The sequence below is a fragment of the Amblyraja radiata genome, chromosome 6 (assembly GCF_010909765.2).
Source record: "Amblyraja radiata isolate CabotCenter1 chromosome 6, sAmbRad1.1.pri, whole genome shotgun sequence".
In the NCBI taxonomy this organism is placed as follows: Eukaryota; Metazoa; Chordata; class Chondrichthyes; order Rajiformes; family Rajidae; genus Amblyraja; species Amblyraja radiata.
The window spans coordinates 48,214,127-48,231,722 of record NC_045961.1 but is presented as its reverse complement, the minus strand read 5'-3'; the positions used below and the strand labels follow the sequence as shown (position 1 = coordinate 48,231,722).

Here is a 17,596-nt window from a genome sequence, read left to right as displayed (position 1 = left end):
ATTGTGGAGTACAAAATCAAATAAATAAATGAACAGTCTTTGTCCCAAACATTATGGAGGGCACTGTATAACTAAAAGTATCATCTTGTATGTATGTATGTTCGCGAAATACAGCCAAAACGGTACATGATAGCGCAATAAGTTTATGGGTGCCTTACTCACCATTTGCCTGGGGTATGCAGTAGCAAGTTTTGTTCGATTTTACAAAGTATTTCCCTTTATAACCAATTTATAAATTTACAATCATTCAAAATATTTACCCTCAAAAGAACATGTTTGTTTTTTTAGAATCAACATCTAAAACATGCAAGATCTTTATTTAACATCTTTAAGTTAACATCAGAAATGTGATCAGCCCTGAATTATTGGGTCTAAATTTATCTCCAGTTTTTGTTGAGAACATCTCTGGTGAATATGACTAGGGGACATTTTGGGTCGGAATACTTCTCGAGACTCCGGAACTGGGCCTGGAATCCAGGTGAGTTGACATCCCTGGCCATCGGTAGGTCAGCCCACCATAACCGAAATCTGTTATAAAGATTTCAATTAAAACAAGGGTTTACTGTATTTGTTTGCGATCAAATGTCATAGGTAAAATTAATAGTATTAGCCAATAATTCCAATCAAAACTGGTTAAACGATTATTCCATTAAATAACTGAAAATTCCAATTTGAATGCTTCATTTAGTAACTGACAAACTCATCTTTATTATAATCAATTTTCACCTCAAATACCCAACCCATGCCAACTTCTTCATTCTATATCATAGATAACTTTTTTTCAAAAAATACTTATGTCTAATTTATATCAACCACCAGCTCTGGCAAAATTTAGGGCATCTTGGTATATTTACATGAGATATGGAATGTGAGCATTATCAGATGTAAACTGAACAATCTAAAGGTTACACGTTCCCTTGATGGTTCCCAAATAGATCTTTTAAAAAAAAAAGCCAAATTCCACTTTTTAGCTGCTGCTCTTATTCCATTTGTACATATTAAGTTTTTGAATAATTGTTCTCAAAATCACATTTAAGCTTTATTTTTTAAATAATAACACTTCGTAATCTCTGTGTAGTCTATTTGCATCTTATCTTTACAATAGTTAAAACTAACTAAGATATTCCTGAACAAATATTTTCAGGCCACAGTACTGATCTTTGAACTTGTATTTCACCCACTGTTCTCCACAAAACATTTGTATTTCAATCTGACTCCCTTTTCTTTCTCTCAGACCATTTGCTCCAGTTTCCTTATCCAAACTCAAATTCCCCTCATTGAATGCAATTGCTTTTCATTGAGTTTTTATCTTCAGAATTCAATTATTGCCGCCAGATAAAAAATCAGAAAAAGCACTTTTATTCCATAATGTCATAATTTAACAACTTTCTCAATTACACTCTTCCCAAATGAGAATTTAATGTTACGGACGTTCATAACCTTGTAGAGTAAAATATTTGGTAAACAAAAAGATAGTTACTAACAAATGAATTAATCTATTCCTTCTTCGGAAAAAATCATTATACACAAATATGAGGAGAAAGGTAAATTAATTTTGGTCTAATAATATGGATTTTAGGCTTAATGATCAATGTTTTTCATCTCAGAATGTTCCCAAAACCCAGGTCCCTCCAGATTTCTGATGCAGGCAATCTGATGTCAGAAGTCTGAAGCAGGGCCTCGACCCAAAATGTCACCCATTCCTTTTCTCCAGATATGCTGTCTGACCCACTGTGTTACTCTAACTGTCTTATCAGACGTCCAAGTTCCCCACTGAAAGAAAATTGTCACTGAAAATTACCAATTTCTACACCATTACTGCTCAACAATAGAACTATACCAATTCTACGACCATGTATTCATTATTAAAAACCATTTGTACCTCATGTAATTTCACTGCAGGATCATTTAAACAAATCGGTTCAAAGTTATCAGAATACAGTGATAATTGTGCTCTGCACCATTGCAGTGCACAAACAAAATATCCCTTTCCTCATTTCCTACAAATTATCTTCCAATGTAAAACCTAAACATTTCCACAAAAATAGGTTTGCAGGATAGAAGAAAAATAGAGCACACCATAAAAAACTAGTACTTGAAGAGATCTTTAAGCATTTTTTAATGATTGCTACACCAGCAGAGTTTTCTCAGTGCATCGTTCTTTATCTATCACCCTAAAGTAGATTATGTAACAAGGATAAAGAAACTAGATAGATAGATCCTTTATTGTCATTCAGACCTTTCGGTCTGAACGAAATTATGTTGCCTGCAGTCATACACAGAATCAATAATAACAAAACATACAATAACACAAATTAAACATCCACCACAGTGAGTTCACCAAGCACATCCTCACTGTGATGGTGGCAAAGTCTTAGTCTCCGTCTCTTCCCTCCTTGTTCTCCCTCTGCGCTGAGGCGATCGATCCAGGCCGAAGATGCCGCTCTCCAGTCCAGCGGACCTCCGTGGTGATGTCGTCGCCGCCGAAAGCCGGAACGCCGTCTCCGCTCCGAGACGGCCCGCCACAGCATCAGCTCCGGGTCGCCGCCCCAGCTCCGGGCCGCCGGCCCCGCTCCAGGCCGCCGCCCCCGCTCCAGGTCCCGCAGTCTCCGTTCCGGGCCGCTGCCCCAGCTCCGGGTCCCGCAGTCTCCGTTCCGGGCCGCTGCCCCAGCTCCGGGTCCCGCAGTCTGCGTTCCGGGCCGCTGCCCCAGCTCCCGCAGTCTCCGTTCCGGGCCGCTGCCCCAGCTCCGGTTCCCGCAGTCTCCGCTCTGGGCCGCTGCCCCAGCTCCGGGTCCCGCAGTCTCCGCTCCGGGCCGCTGCCCCAGCTCCGGGTCCCGCAGTCTCCGCTCCGGGCCGCTGCCCCAGCTCCAGGTCCCGCAGTCTCCGCTCCGGGCCGCCACCCCAGCTCCGGGTCCCGCAGTCGCCGTTCCAGGTCCCGCAGTCTCCGCTCCGGGCAGCCGCCCCAGCTCCAGGCCGCTGCCCCAGCTCCGGGTCCCGCAGTCTCAGCTCCGAGCCCCGCTGCATCAGCTCCAGGCCGCCGCCGAAAGCCAGAACGCCGCACCAGCAAGTCGGGCCACCGCTGCCTTAGCCCCGAAGACGGCCAGCCTCTCGTTGGTAAGTCCTGGCTGGCTCTGCCTCCGGAGCCTCGGGGTCAGTCGCAGGTTAGAGGCCGCCAGCTCCGCCATTAGGCCTCAGCGCAGACGGAGGCAGAGAAAGGGGATACGACACGAAAAAGTCGCATTCCCCCGAAGGAAGAGACAGAGAACATGTTTCACCCCCTCTAACACAACCCAACAAACTAAAACTTAACCAAAACAAGACAAAAAAAACAACAGAAAAAAGTAAAGACAGACGGACTGCAGGCGACGCAGCTGTTAACAGCGCCGCCACTTCCACAAAGGGATTCAATGTGCTCTCGTACCACTTACCAGGACAACATAAAGTTAAGGTTTAAGGATAGAGTAAAATATTGATATGCATTTTAAATTGGTCTGGACAAAGAATGCAGGTAAACTCCAATCCCATGCCACACCACAGCTTCTGTCCATTTACCATGAGCCTATACCAAGCTCATCTTTTTAATACCAACAAAGTCTTACCTAATTACTTACTGGTTCACATCTCCATACACTCCCACACTCCTGTCCGTAAATACAAAAAATGTTTCAAATTGTGTCTCGACCGGGAGATGAATAATTTCATTGCATTATTCAAGCAACCAGCAGCTCTGTACAAAAAGGCCAAAAAGGTACTGGATAAATCAGTTTATAATTCCTCCCAAATCACAGTTTATCTCAGTTTCATAAGATACATGGAGCAGTAGAGGTAAGTAACTGGCAGTTTCTGTACCCTGAAAATGTTACCGATTTGATTTTGTGATAGGGGTTAAAAAAATGTTCTATCATCACCAAAAAGGAAATGGGTGGACTGGAAATTTCAAGTGTAGGTCCAAATTTGCATATTCTGGAGCGACTGGCAGAAAGGAACAACATTTAATGAGGATAGGAATAGGAACGCAGAACCGCCATTCAGTGAGGGAAATATTCTGGGGTCAATGAGAAAGACAGAATTGATGTGCAGAGACAGGGGGGGGGGGGGTACAAGATGGGACAAAGGAGATAAAAGGACACAAAGTGCTGCAGTAACTCAGCAGGTCAGAGAGCATTTCTGGAGAACATGGGTAGGTAATGTTTTGGGCAGAGACCCTTCTTCAGACTCGACCCAAAATGTCACCTATCCATGTTCTCCAGAGATGATATCTGATTTGCTGAGTTACTCCAGCATTCTGTGTATTAACCAGCATCTGCAATTCTTTGTGTATTAACCAGCATCTGCAATTCTTTCTTTCTACATTGGTCAAGGGAGCACCTACTCTGTGAAAATGGGGAATGTAGTTGCATTTTCTTGTTCGAAGGTAATCACAGAAAATTTATTCACTGAAGGCAGTTACCCCGCACATCATGTCCATATGATCATAAAACAGCTATCCAACTTATACTGCACCTCCTGGCACTTGGTCCATTACCTTGAAGTTAAATAGTTCTTCATTTTCAACTATTTAAAGTTTAGTCATAGAGCTGTATAGCACCAAAACAGACCCTTCAGCCTAACTCATCTATGCCAACTAAGTGGCGTAATTGAGATAGTCCCACTTGCCCTACGCCTTGCCATTTTCGCTCCAAACCTTTTGTTTGCAAATGGCTGAACAAGTGTATTTGTTGTCATATTTGTACCCATCTCTACCACTTCCCCAGGCAATTCATTCATCTATGTGAAAAAGTTGCCGCCAGGTCTATTTATTTTTCCCCTCGCATCTATACTCTCTAGTTTTAGACTTTTCTACCCTGGCAAAAAAGACTGTGGCCATCCATTTTATCTATGCTCTTTGTTTTATAAATCATTAAGGTCATCCCTCCTACACCAGGGAAAACAGACCCAGCCTATCCATCCCTACTCAAACCTTCCAGGCCCAGACCCATAAATTAGTGATGTTACAAAACCCACCTTCTGCGGCGCTGCAGATCTGCCACCGGCTGTGAGTGTGACTCCGGAGCCTTTGGGGGGGGGGTGTCGCTGGACAATTTAACCGCTGGATTAAAGTAAAAAACGTCACGGATCGCAATATCAATTGTGGGCAAATGCATGGCAGATGCAGTATAATGTGGATAAATGTGAGGTTATCCACTTTGGTGGCAAAAACAGGAAAGTAGATTATTATCTGAATGGTGGCCGATTAGGAAAGGGGGAGATGCAACGAGACCTGGGTGTCATGGTACACCAGTCATTAAAAGTAGGCATGCAGGTGCAGCAGGCAGTGAAGACGGCGTATGGTATGTTAGCATTCATAGCAAAAGGATTTGAGTATAGGAGCAGGGAGGTTCTACTGCAGTTGTACAGGGTCTTGGTGAGACCACACCTGGAGTATTGCATACAGTTTTGGTCTCCTAATCTGAGGAAAGACATTCTTGCCATAGAGGGAGTACAGAGAAGGTTCACCAGACTGATTCCTGGGATGTCAGGACTTTCATATGAAGAAAGACTGGATAGACTCGGTTTGTACTCGCTAGAATATAGAAGATTGAGGGGGGAATCTTATAGAAAATTACAAAATTCTTAAGGGGTTGGACAGGCTAGATGCAGGAAGATTGTTGGGGAAGTCCAGAACAAGGGGTCACAGTTTAAGGATAAGGAGGAAATCTTTTAGGACCGAGATGAGGAAAACTTTTTTCACACAGAGAGTGGTGAATCTCTGGAATTCTCTCCCGCAGAAGGTAGTTGAGGCCAGTTCATTGGCTATATTTAAGAGGGAGTTAGATGTGGCCCTTGTGGCTAAAGGGATCAGGGGGTATGGAGAGAAGGCAGGTACAGGATACTGAGTTGGATGATCAGCCATGATCATATTGAATGGCGGTGCAGGCTCGAAGGGCCGAATGGCCTACTCCTGCACCTATTTTCTATGTTTCTATGAGGACAAAACAAAAGGTAAGTTGTTTATTCCACATATAATCTTGCTTCTTGGGGTGGCTTTAGTCTAATTTTACGATGCGAAAATGTTATTTTGTCCCCATACGAGTTGGCCATGTCTTGCCTGCCGATATGGGCTAAAAATTCACGGCAACGGCAATGTTCCAATCGATCGCATTCCAGAAACACCCACTCGCAAGATGATTAAAATTCTCTTTTTTTTGGACAATCATGTCATAAGAGCATCTAAATCGTCTATATTTTGTGTTATTGTTTATTCATAATCAATATTTTTTATACTAAATATCCACAACAGTTTGTGTCACATGTATTATGCAAAAAATAATAATTTTGATTATATTGAGAGGGGATGTTTCTAGATTAATTTATGGGAATTAAACATTAAATTCCTTCCATTTTTGCATATGTTAATGACAGTGAGATTTAAAAATCATGTTATATTGTCAATTCTTGTGTGAATGGGTTTAGTTTGTTATTTGGATACTTAGGCTATTTAAAATGTTTTGCCTTTTCTTCAGAATTGGATAGATGTTTAGATCTAGTAATTGAATTTAGATGAATTCAATTGATTTGATGAAACTGATGTATATGAATTTTTTGTTGGGTATTTACTATTTGCTTTAGTGTTTAACTTTATCATTTCTACCTTTTTTCTAAAACTGCAAATAATAACTTGTTTCTGTTAATGCTGTTCAGTGTTTTTTTTCCTTTACATTTTAAACAGATGTCTCCGAAGAAGAAATGCAAAATTGCCGATCCAAATGCCCAGCAAAAGAGACCGATTTAAACAGCATTCGCAGAGATTATCCGAATTTGGACTGCTCCAAATGTGATGATCTTCAGGACATTCTTAATGGGAAAGTAGTGGGCAGAAAAGTATGTCATGCGTGGTTTGAAGAGCAAAAACCTGTAGTTTACAATGCCAAAATTGAAAAGTTGAGGAAAAACAAGGTGTACAGAGTTCCTTATTGGTTACAATCTGAGGAGTATGATGATGCTACTGATTATGATATGCCAATGTACCAGCTAGCAACTGATCTTCTCCATAAAGACTTGGCCTATTGCTAGAAATTGTTATTTATTTACCTATCTGTTACGGACTTACAGCATATAATACAATAATATTAAAGTTCTGACCTTGAGAACATCACATTTTTGAATTTTCAAGGCAGTCTGGGTGTTTATGACTATTTCCGTCAATTTTGTAATTAGCTACAATTAGGTAACTAACTAATTGTATGCTTTAATATCAGGTCATCCAAGTAAGATGTTTTATATTTGTTTCAATCTATAATAACTGAAAATTTCATTCAGTTCTCTTAATTTTTAAGAAATTTATGGGCTTTTGACTGTCCTCGATCACAGCTTTTGTGTTAAGTCAATGGAAAAGCAATAGGGAACAAGATGCTAATTTCCGAGTATGAAAATGGCCATAACTTTTTATTACTGAAGATATGAAAGTGAATTAGGCGTCAAATTAAAGTTCTTTTTATGCTTTATCCGATGGGATAAATTACAGGCTTGATTTTTTAAATCTCAACATTTTGTAACATTCCTACATAAATCTACTCTGCAGCCTTTCCAGTTTAACGACATCAGGGCTGCCCGAACTGTACTCCAGATGTGGCCTTACCAATGTCATGCATTTCCCTACTCTGATCCCAACGTCTGACACTACAATGTTTAAAGTAAATTAGCACAAGTCTGCGGGTCCCAAATGAAGTCTTTATTTCGTGTTAAATGAATGCAGTTCTATTATGAAAGTGAAAAGGCGCACGAAATGTATTGCCCAAAATTGGACAGGCACACAATGTTTTCTGAACTAAACTATGTATTATTTTAAAAAGCCATAGCAACAATAGTTCTCATAATATTTAAATTCACACAAGCTATCCGTTTGCCGAGATATCGTTTTTCTGTCATTTACCCCTTGCTTGACATTTAATTATCGGGATCTGACATTAAATAAACACCACAGTAATATGACACTCCAGCAATCGGATTTACTATCTAAAATTAATGTAGTGAGTACACCGGATCGACATGGAGAAAATGAGGCAACACAGTGGAGTAATCGCACGGTGTTGTGGCACTTGAAGAAAGCCGAGCCGCAGGCCTCACTCCGCAAACACACCGCCTGCCTCCATGTTCGGTGAGTTACAGCAACAGCAAACACCCTCGCCCGATCAATCCTGCTCTCCTACCTCAGAAACTTTCATGTCCACTATCCTCTCAACCTCGTATACATCTTCCTCTGCTTCGCTCTCTTGCTCAGATTGCTCCGATTTCTCCGCCTCCACCACCGCCACCGTCGTCGTCGTCGTCGCCGCCGCCGCCGCCGCCATCGCCATCGCCTCGGTCGCTAACGTTCGTGACTCCGAAAAAACTATCAAGGAGAAACGACAACCGGAGGGCGAGGCTTGGATGACGGAGTCTCTGCCCCGAACCAATCAAAGGTGAGAATACGATGATTGACATTAGATGTTAACCAATCGGCGATGGACGGCGGTTGTTTACGTCGTCCCCATTCGTTAACGGCACCGCCCCGTCCCTCCAATGGGCGGTGTGGAAGGCGGGGATCAGTTCACGGACATCACCAATCACAGCTCACATCCCTCGAAGGACACATCGTTCAACCAATTCAAACTATAATTATTAATAAAGGTAAGTATTTACATAAGGCCTTAGGCACGGTAGGAGGGTGAGGATATGTTTTGAGTGTTCTATATCTTTTAGAGGGGAGGAGGAAGGAAAATAAGACGAAGACGGATAATAACATTGGCGTAGTGAATATAAACGACGCAAAATTTATACTAAAAAATAAGGAGCATTTTCTGTGATAACCTGCGAGGCTGCGTCCGCTGGACTGGAGGGCGGCAGCTTCGACCACCCCGGGCCGCGGTGTTTGAGCCGGCCCGTTTGCGGGGTTCGGTGAGCCGCGGGACTGTTTGTGCCATCGCCCGGTGGGGTATCGCCTCAGCGCAGAGGGAGAAGAGGAGGGAAGAGACTGCAGCCCTTAGATTTTTGCCTCCACCACAGTGAGGAGGTGCTTGGAGGACTCACTGTGGTGGATGTTAATTTTGTGTTTATTGTTGTTTATTATTGTATGTATGACTGCAGGCACGAAATTAATGACAATAAAAGTAATTCTATTCTATTCTATTCTATGGCTGCCTCGTTACTTCCACTGCCAGAAATGATCGCGTTCTTATAGGCCTTTCTCACGGGGCGACTTGACGCAAGAGGTAACCAGAGTTGAACATCGTGGGAACCTCGTACGATAACCGTACGGCATTCGTGGACCACCGTGGACCACCGTGGCGCTAACGGCAGGTACTCGTGTAACCTGTCGACTCGGGAGAAAATTCAAGCAAGCTTGAATTTCTCCAAGAGTGACTTGTACACTTGTGGTTGAACATTGAAACATTATATGGACGTAGTGGCCAGTGCGATATCCGTAATGACTCTTGCGTTTACTGTGGGAACTCCTGCGAACGGTGAACCCCGAAGTTTGAGTTTTAGTTTATTTTAGTTGTTGGCCACTCACCATTTGGTGTGACATCTAGAGTCCTTTATAAATGTCTGTATGTTAATGTGTGTTTTTTCCTCTTGGGCATTACTTTGTTTCTGTTGGAGGCTCCACATTTTATTATAGCCTGAAGTGTGATAAAGCTTTTAACTCAGCAGTTTGATTGTCAGTGCTTGTTTACCTCATTGTTAAATAAATATATTTTTTACTATCAGATTGATGTCTGCAATTCTTCATTAACACATCACGACAAGATGAATGTCTCTAATGTTATAATCCCTCTCATGCTGAAACACAAAATAGTTGAAGGGAGGTGATATAATCACATTTTCATTCTTTTTCATTTTTGAGTGTTCATGTCCCTCAATTGCTGAGCTATTTAAACGTTTGAAAGTTTCACCTCTCAGTAGATAATTAAATAAGACAATCATCACGGTCAATGTGAGACAAAGTCTTTATTCCTATTTGACAATATAAAAAGACGACTTCTTGCACATATTGAGAGAAGGTGCATCACACCAAACAACATTTGTCTAAAAAAGGGCTTCGCAAACATGAAAATCAACAGATGAGGCACGCTAGATTTTTTTAAACAGATTCTATTCATTAACCTCCGCAACAAGCCTAAACTCAGGCAATAAAAGGGACAATGCAATGTGCTAAATGGCAGGTTTTGCGGGCGACCATCTTATAGGAAGCACTTTTCAGAGGACAACACTAGAAAGTGAAACAAAGAGAAGTAAGCAGGATTACAACGGGACATTATTATCAGCTTATTTTCTATGCATGTCTGCTAACATGCAGTAGTGTTCCTGTGGTCGGCTACCCATCAATAGAGCTGTCCTGCCACGGCACACTCCCCAATTGTGAATTGTAGTAAGCGCAGAGATGGCCTCTTTGCTCTTTCCCACTGTATGTGCCCGAGTTACCTTTGAAACGCTGCAGTGGGACCATTTCCGCCTCGGTTGCACCACTTCTCCATGTACCTAGTGTTATTCCCCCTGTGTCACTGTCCACTAGGTCACCATCCTGGATGGCTGTTGCTGATCCTGCAGCTGCACCTCTCATTCGGATCAGGTTGTGCAGAACACATGCTGCATATACTATAGTCTCAACATTCTTGGGCTTCTGCTCCATTGTCTTGAGCTAGCATCTAAATCTGTTTGCCAAGATGCCAAAATAATTTTCTACAACCCTCCTAGCCCTTGACAGCCTGTAATTGAAGATCCTCTGTTCCCTAGTTAGATTCCTCTGTGGATTAAGCACATTAAGCAGTTTATCATATTGTCCAAATAGAGGTCTCCGTTGAAAGATGGGCTTCACCCAGTGAGACTTCCTCTTAATTCTCTTTTTAATTAATCTCACCCTTCTGCCTTCACGCAAGCGTCCTCGATTCACATAGAGGGCTGCTGCATACAGCGCGTCAATGAAAAACACCACCATCCTGTACTCGAAACTACTTAGTACAGGCATGTCTCCAAATGAGCCAATTCAACCAAGGGAGGATAATAGTGTGTGAAAAAAAAAGTGACATCATTTGTGCCACGTGATGATTTAACAACACTTCACAGTTCACAATGTTCATTCAAGATTTAACGGGAAAGCTCGGGAGACGGACAAGTCACTCGCACAAATAACAGAAATGCCGAGTACCCGTGGGAACTCTTTATCTACCCCCCGTTATATCGTGTGATATCGTGCTAGACCACGACCACTTCACTCTGGTTACATCTTGCGTCAAGTCGCCCCATGAGAAAGGCCTATAAGAGTTCAAAGGTTCACTTGATCAGCTGGGAGTTGCTTTTGTTTTCCACGCTATTGTGTTTTACTTGATGTTCGTGTAGCAGATTTCCGAAACGTTATGTTTACTTCAGTGGTAGACAAAAATGCTGGAGAAACTCAGCGGGTGAGGCAGCATCTATGGAGCGAAGGAAATAGGCAACGTTTCGGAGAAGAAAGGAAGAGGTGGAGCCAGTGGGCTGAGGGAGAGCTGAGAAGGGGAGGAGAAAGTAAGGACTGCCTGAAATTAGAGAAGTCAATGTTCATAGCAAAGATCTTATAGCGGAGCAAGATGGGTTACTCTCACGCAAACGCGTAGTACGCTCATGGGCGGATTCATGGGTGATTATAGGACCCATTTTAGCGACCAGTCCCCGCCATCTTGTTCTGCCATCGTGCTTCCGGCCAAAGATCGGATCTTTGTTTCCGCAGCGGGGAGAAGGAGTGAGCGGCCTGGGGCAGCGGGGAGAGGGAGTGTGCGGCCCGGGGAGAGGGGGTGTGCGGCCCGGGGAGAGGGAGTGCGCGGCCCGGGGCAGCGGGGAGAGGGGGTGCGCGGCCCGGGGAGAGGGGGTGCGCAGCCCGGGGAGAGGGGGTGTGCGGCCCGGGGCAGCGGGGAGAGGGGGTGTGGGGCCTGGGGCAGCGGGGAGAGGGAGTGTGCGGCCCGGGGCAGCGGGGAGAGGGAGTGTGCGGCCCGGGGCAGCGGGAGAGGGAGTGTGGGGCCCGGGGCAGCGGGGAGAGGGAGTGTGGGGCCCGGGGAGAGGGAGTGTGCGGCCCGGGGCAGCGGGGAGAGGGAGTGTGCGGCCCGGGGCAGCGGGGAGAGGGAGTGTGGGGCCCGGGGAGAGGGAGTGTGCGGCCCAGGGCAGCGGGGAGAGGGAGTGTGCGGCCCGGGGAGAGGGAGTGTGCGGCCCGGGGCAGCGGGGAGAGGGAGTGTGGGGCCCGGGGCAGCGGGGAGAGGGAGTGTGGGGCCCGGGGAGAGGGAGTGTGCGGCCCGGGGCAGCGGGAGAGGGTGTGTGCGGCCCGGGGCAGCGGGGAGAGGGAGTGTGCGGCCCGGGGCAGCGGGGAGAGGGAGTGTGGGGCCAGGGGAGAGGGAATGCGCGGCCCGGGGAGAGGGAGTGTGTGGCCCGGGGCAGCGGGGAGAGGGAGTGTGGGGCCCGGGGAGAGGGAGTGTGCGGTCCGGGGCAGCTGGGAGAGGGAGTGTGCGGCCCGGGGCAGCGGGGAGAGGGAGTGTGGGGCCAGGGGAGAGGGAGTGTGCGGCCCGTGGCAGCAGGGAGAGGGAGTGTGGGGCAGCAGGGAGAGGGGCATAGGAGGGGGGGAGACATTGTCGTGTGGGGGCAGGCGAGGGGGTGCCGGGGGGGGGGGGGATAAGGCCTAATGTGTGTGAAGTTGCGGGGAGGTTTACAATGTTTCTTATTTAATGTCCCTTGTCTAGTCTGAAATAAAGTTCATAATTGGATCAGAAGAAATATAATTGTGTGTGTTATATGATTATATACATTTATATCACATTCATGTATGTGTGTTTATAAACATTTTATTCTTTAACAAGAATTAACAGAATTATGAACTAACAGAATTATGAATCTAACCCTATATCACACACAAAAACTTCCCCCGCAATGTCAATTACCCTGCGAGTCGGGTCGGTTCCGGTTACTACAAAATCAACTCAAACACTGCTTGTGAGCCATTTAAAAAGAAATGATTTAAAAAACATTAAAAAAGACAATTACCAGAGTCAAATTTTATTCTTGACAAGAAGTATGAACTGACAGAATTATGAATCTAACCCTATATCACACACACAAACTGTTGCCCCGCAACATTGATTACACTGCGAGTCAGGTCGGGTCAGGTAGGCTCCGGTTACTAAAATGGGCGGGGAAAAATGCCCAGGATCCCCTCCGTAGCGTACTACACGTCAGCCCATTGTATTTCGCAGGAGTAGCCCATCTTGCTCTGCTCTAAGATCTTTGGTTCATAGTGCTGGGGTGCAAACTGCCCAAGCGAAATATGAGGTGCTGCCCCTCCAATTTACGGTGGTCCTCACTCTGGCCATGGAGGAGGCTGGGGACAGAAAGGTCAGGTTTGGAATGAGAGGGGGAGTTGAAGTGCTGAGCCACCAGGAGATCAGGTTGGTTATTGCGAACTGAGCGGAGGTGTTCGGCGAAGCAATCGCCAAGCCTACGCTTGGTCTCACCGATGTAGATCAGCTGACATCTAGAGCAGCGGATGCAATAGATGAGGTTGGAGGAGGTGCAGGTGAACCTCTGCCGCACCTGGAAAGACTGCTTGGGTCCTTGAATGGAGTCAAGGGAGAGGGGGTGGTTCGGGTGGGAAGGGACGAATTGACCAGGGAGTTACGGAGGGAGCGGTCTCTGCGGAAAGCAGACAGGGGAGGAGATGGGAAGATGTGGCAAGTGGTGGGGTCATGTTGGAGGTGGCGAAAATGACGGAGGATTATTTGTTGTACGTGACGGCTGGTAGGGTAGAAGGTGAGGACAAGGGGGACTCTGCCCTTGTTACAAGTGGGGGGGATGGGGAATGATAGTAGAGTCACAGGGTATAGACGAAACTCTGGTGAGAGCCTCATCTATGGTAGAAGAGGGGAACCCCCATTCCCTGAAGAATGAGGACATCTCCGATGGCCTGGTGTGGAACACCTCATCCTGGGTGCAGATGTGGCGTAGACGGAGGAATTGGGAGGAGGAGATGGAATCCTTACAGGAAGCAGGGTGGGTTTAGATGTGTAGTCCAGATAGCCATGGGAGTCAGTGGGTTTTTAGTGGATGTCGGTCAGGAGTCAATCACTTGCGATGCAGATAGTGAGGTCATGAAATGGTAGTGAAATGTTGGAAATGGTCAGGTGTATTTGAGTGCCGGATGGAAGTTTACTCCAGTGCCATTTTAGTTTGAATGAAATAAGCGAGTTTGGTATTACAACTGCACCTGCCCAGGTCATGGGTCATTCTTGCCAGCTGAGCTGTGTGTGTACGGACCAGCGTATTCATTTCAATAAGATTTATAAATAAATGTCAAATATGTCAGCAGTAGGCCACAGCGTACGGCAGGCTGCACAAATCCACAATTGTATCTTTTAAAATTATTGACTCAATACAACACCGGCCTTGCAAACGCAAGAATGCCTGGAACGAACCTGTCAATTATGAAATCCCTAGCATTAGCCTGAGTCACTGCCATTCAAATTTGATATTGATTTACATCAGGGGTCGGCAACCTACGGCCCCCGGGCCGAATCCGACCCTTAACCCAAAATCATCCGGCCCGCAGGCGTATCTTTATTCCTCAATCATCCGGCCCGCTGACTTCTGTCATCTCTGGTACCTGGAATGTTTAAGAAAGAACTGCGGATGCTATAAAAATCGATGGTAGAAAAAAAATGCTGGAGTGAATTTGGAAGGTGATTTGGCTGTACCGCATTCTGCACAAAGCCGTCGGTACAGCCGTGCATCTTCCGTGTCTGAGCTTCACTGTCGGGATTGGGGTTTTCAGTACACCGGGGACGAGTGAGTATGCTATTTGAGCTCAGTGCTCTGGGTGGCATCCTCCAAGGGGAGGGATCTACGTGAACACGTGATTTGATGCCTGCCATCTGGGGCGGGTTCCATGTGTACACGTGATAGATGTGGCCCGCCATCCGCTCACAGACATATGTCCTGGCCCCTTAGTAGAAAAGGTTGCCGACCCTTGATTTACACGAATTACAAGTTGTGCGGTCAACCAATTTGAGATAGTCCTTACATTACAATCTAAACAATCTTCCTGGATTGAAGGAAACGAGAAAGTGCTGTGTGGGGGGTAGGTTGGAAAGTTCAGATTGCATTCGAACAGGCTGGTTAAACTTTCGAGGTGGGTTGGCTTAAATAAAAATGCTATCGCTTTAACCTCTGGGGTTGGTTCCACTCTGTCAGGGCACACAGTTGGGAGCCAGGTCCGGGTGACCGGGCGGTGATAATTATGAGAATTTGCAGCAATTTGAACCGCAGCCAAACTAGAGGCTTCACTCAGGAGTGAGTCGCAGCTCCCCAGCTGACGGGACCTGTTCTTGCTCTCTTTGAAGGAGGCGCTGCCTGCCCCAGCAAGTGGGCAAACGTGGAGCCAACCCGTAATATTAGTGGGAGCATTTTCTCAGTCAGACATTGTCGACAGTTGGGGTGGGGGATCTGGGACAGAGAGAGCTGGCGATGCCGCACAGATGGAACAGTTTAATAACGACCCGTTAAAATCCGCCCTTCCGCCACTCAGCAACCTGGGCTGATCTGACAGCCCTCTCGCTAGCTTGCAGTGTGCCCGATCCTAATGCAGAACCTCCACAAAACCTTTGGGCTTCGGGTAACATCTGCACAAAGAGCCTCTGCTAACAAGGGCTGGCGAACTGAGCTGTGCTGGGTAAGATGGCTGGGGGAAACGCACCGCAACCACCGCAAACTTGGAACAGCACAGACCCTCCACTCAATCTATCCAATACTAAAGGGCAGGCATTTCGCAGTTAAATGTCTTATATCAGATTGGTGGCTCCTTCACAGGGCCAACCCTGTACTCAGTTTTCCTTTGAGATGAATCTTTGCCTTAACGGTAGATTCATACCGCCTGTAGGTAAAGCATCAGCCCACATCACACTGATACATTCGCTGCCTGTCTCAGATTAAATATATTTTACACATAAATTATGAATAAAGATAAAATGTTTCAAACACAAGTAATATTTTCTTATTCCAGTAGCATGTCAAGTCAAGTCACTTTTATTTATATAGCACATTAAAAAAACAACTCTCGTTGGCCAAAGTGCTTTACATTGGTGGAGGTACTAACGTTATACAACATTGGTTCATAGATTAAGTACATACATAAATACATACATATAGCCGTCACTCAGAGGACATCAAGAAAGGCTTGAGAGTAAAGATGAGTTTTAAGTCTCGACTTAAAGAAGTTGATGAAGGGGGCAGTTCTGATGGGAAGAGGGATGCTGTTCCACAGTCTAGGAGCTGCAACCGCAAAAGCGCAGTCGTCCCTGAGCTTATGCCTAGACCGTGGGGTGTTCAGTAACCCCAAGTCGGACGATCTGAGGACCTGGAGGTAGTGTGGTGGGTAAGCAGATGTAGGTGGGGGCAAGCCTGTTAAGGGCTTTGTAGACATAAAGGAGGATCTTGAAATTTATTCGGAACCGCACAGGGAGGCAGTGGAGAGAGGCCAGGATCGGGATGATGTGGTCCCTTTTTCGGGTGCCCGTCAGTAGTCTCGCTGCGGCGTTTTGGACCAATTGTAGGCGGGACAGGGAAGATTGGCTGATGCCAGTGTAGAGGGAGTTGCAGTAATCTAGGCGGGAGGCGATAAATTTGTGGATGATCTTTTCGAGGTCATCAAACTGGACGAATTGTTTTATTTTAGCTATCATCCGAAGCTGGAAGAAGCTAGCTTTAACCACGGCATTGACTTTTTTGTCAAATTTCAATGCTGAGTCAAATATCACGCCATGGTATTTGACGTGAGGTTTGAGTAATGGGGTAAGGCTTCCAAGGCCTGCTATCATTTTGATTGAGTCCGAGGGGCCGAGAAGGATGACCTCAGACTTACTCTTGTTTATTTGGAGGAAATTCTGGGCCATCCAACACTTTATATCCTCGAGACAGCGGATATGGTTAAGCAGATTTGATCGTTTTTTGTGCTTCAGGGGAGATAGTTGTGTATTGTCTGCGTAGCAATGGAAGGAAATGCCGTGCCTTTGAATGACTTGGCCTAAGGGGAGCATATACATGGAGAAGAGAATGGGGCCAAATATGGAAGCTTGTGGAACCCCACCGCAGAGGCTAGCTGGGGATGAGAAAGAGTTGCCTATGTTAGTAGAGAAACTCCTACCTTTGAGGTAGGAGATGAACCAGCTCAGGGCAGTGCCATCAATACCAACCCCGTACCGGAGACGATCAATTAGGATGGTGTGGTCGACAGTATCAAATGCTGCGTTGAGGTCGAGAAGGAGCAGGATTGCACAGTCACCGGAGTCAATGGTGAGCAGTAGGTCATTATGTACCTTCAACAAGGCAGAATCTGTGCTGTGGTGTGCCCTGAAATCTGATTGGAAAGTTTTCAAGATAGTATTTTTGTGAAGGTAAGGCATAAGTTGACTTAAAATTACCTTTTCAAGGGCTTTTGAAAGGAAAGGCAGTTTTGAAATGGGTCTGTAGTTGCTTGGCAAGGTGGGGTCGAGGTTAGATTTATCAAGAGGGGCTGGACCACCGCATGCTTGAAGCAGGTAGGAACAGTGCCAGTGGCCAGAGAACTGTT

The 17,596-nt window shown here is 45.7% G+C and overlaps 2 protein-coding genes across 4 annotated transcripts in view; one reads left to right on the top strand and one right to left on the bottom strand.

The window, feature by feature from the left end:
- The window catches only part of mphosph8 (M-phase phosphoprotein 8), a 36,295-nt gene extending 27,902 nt beyond the window's left edge, over positions 1–8,393 (bottom strand). The window contains exons 1-2 of one of the 3 annotated variants that reach the window (XM_033022724.1): positions 8,336–8,362; positions 8,190–8,293 (exon numbers count right to left, since the gene is read on the bottom strand). In XM_033022724.1, the coding sequence (XP_032878615.1) occupies positions 8,190–8,293; position 8,336 (105 nt within the window). In that variant the 5' untranslated portion in view covers positions 8,337–8,362. Of the gene's footprint in view, positions 1–8,189 lie in introns of all 3 variants that reach the window. The other 2 variants (XR_004412344.1, XM_033022723.1) reach the window with 2 other exon arrangements.
- A 201-nt stretch (positions 8,394–8,594) lies between these two features.
- cenpj (centromere protein J) overlaps positions 8,595–17,596 on the top strand; it is a 68,926-nt gene continuing 59,924 nt past the window's right edge. The window contains exon 1 of the mRNA XM_033022720.1: positions 8,595–8,649. The gene's annotated coding sequence lies outside the window, so the exon portion shown is untranslated. The remainder of the gene's footprint in view (positions 8,650–17,596) is intronic.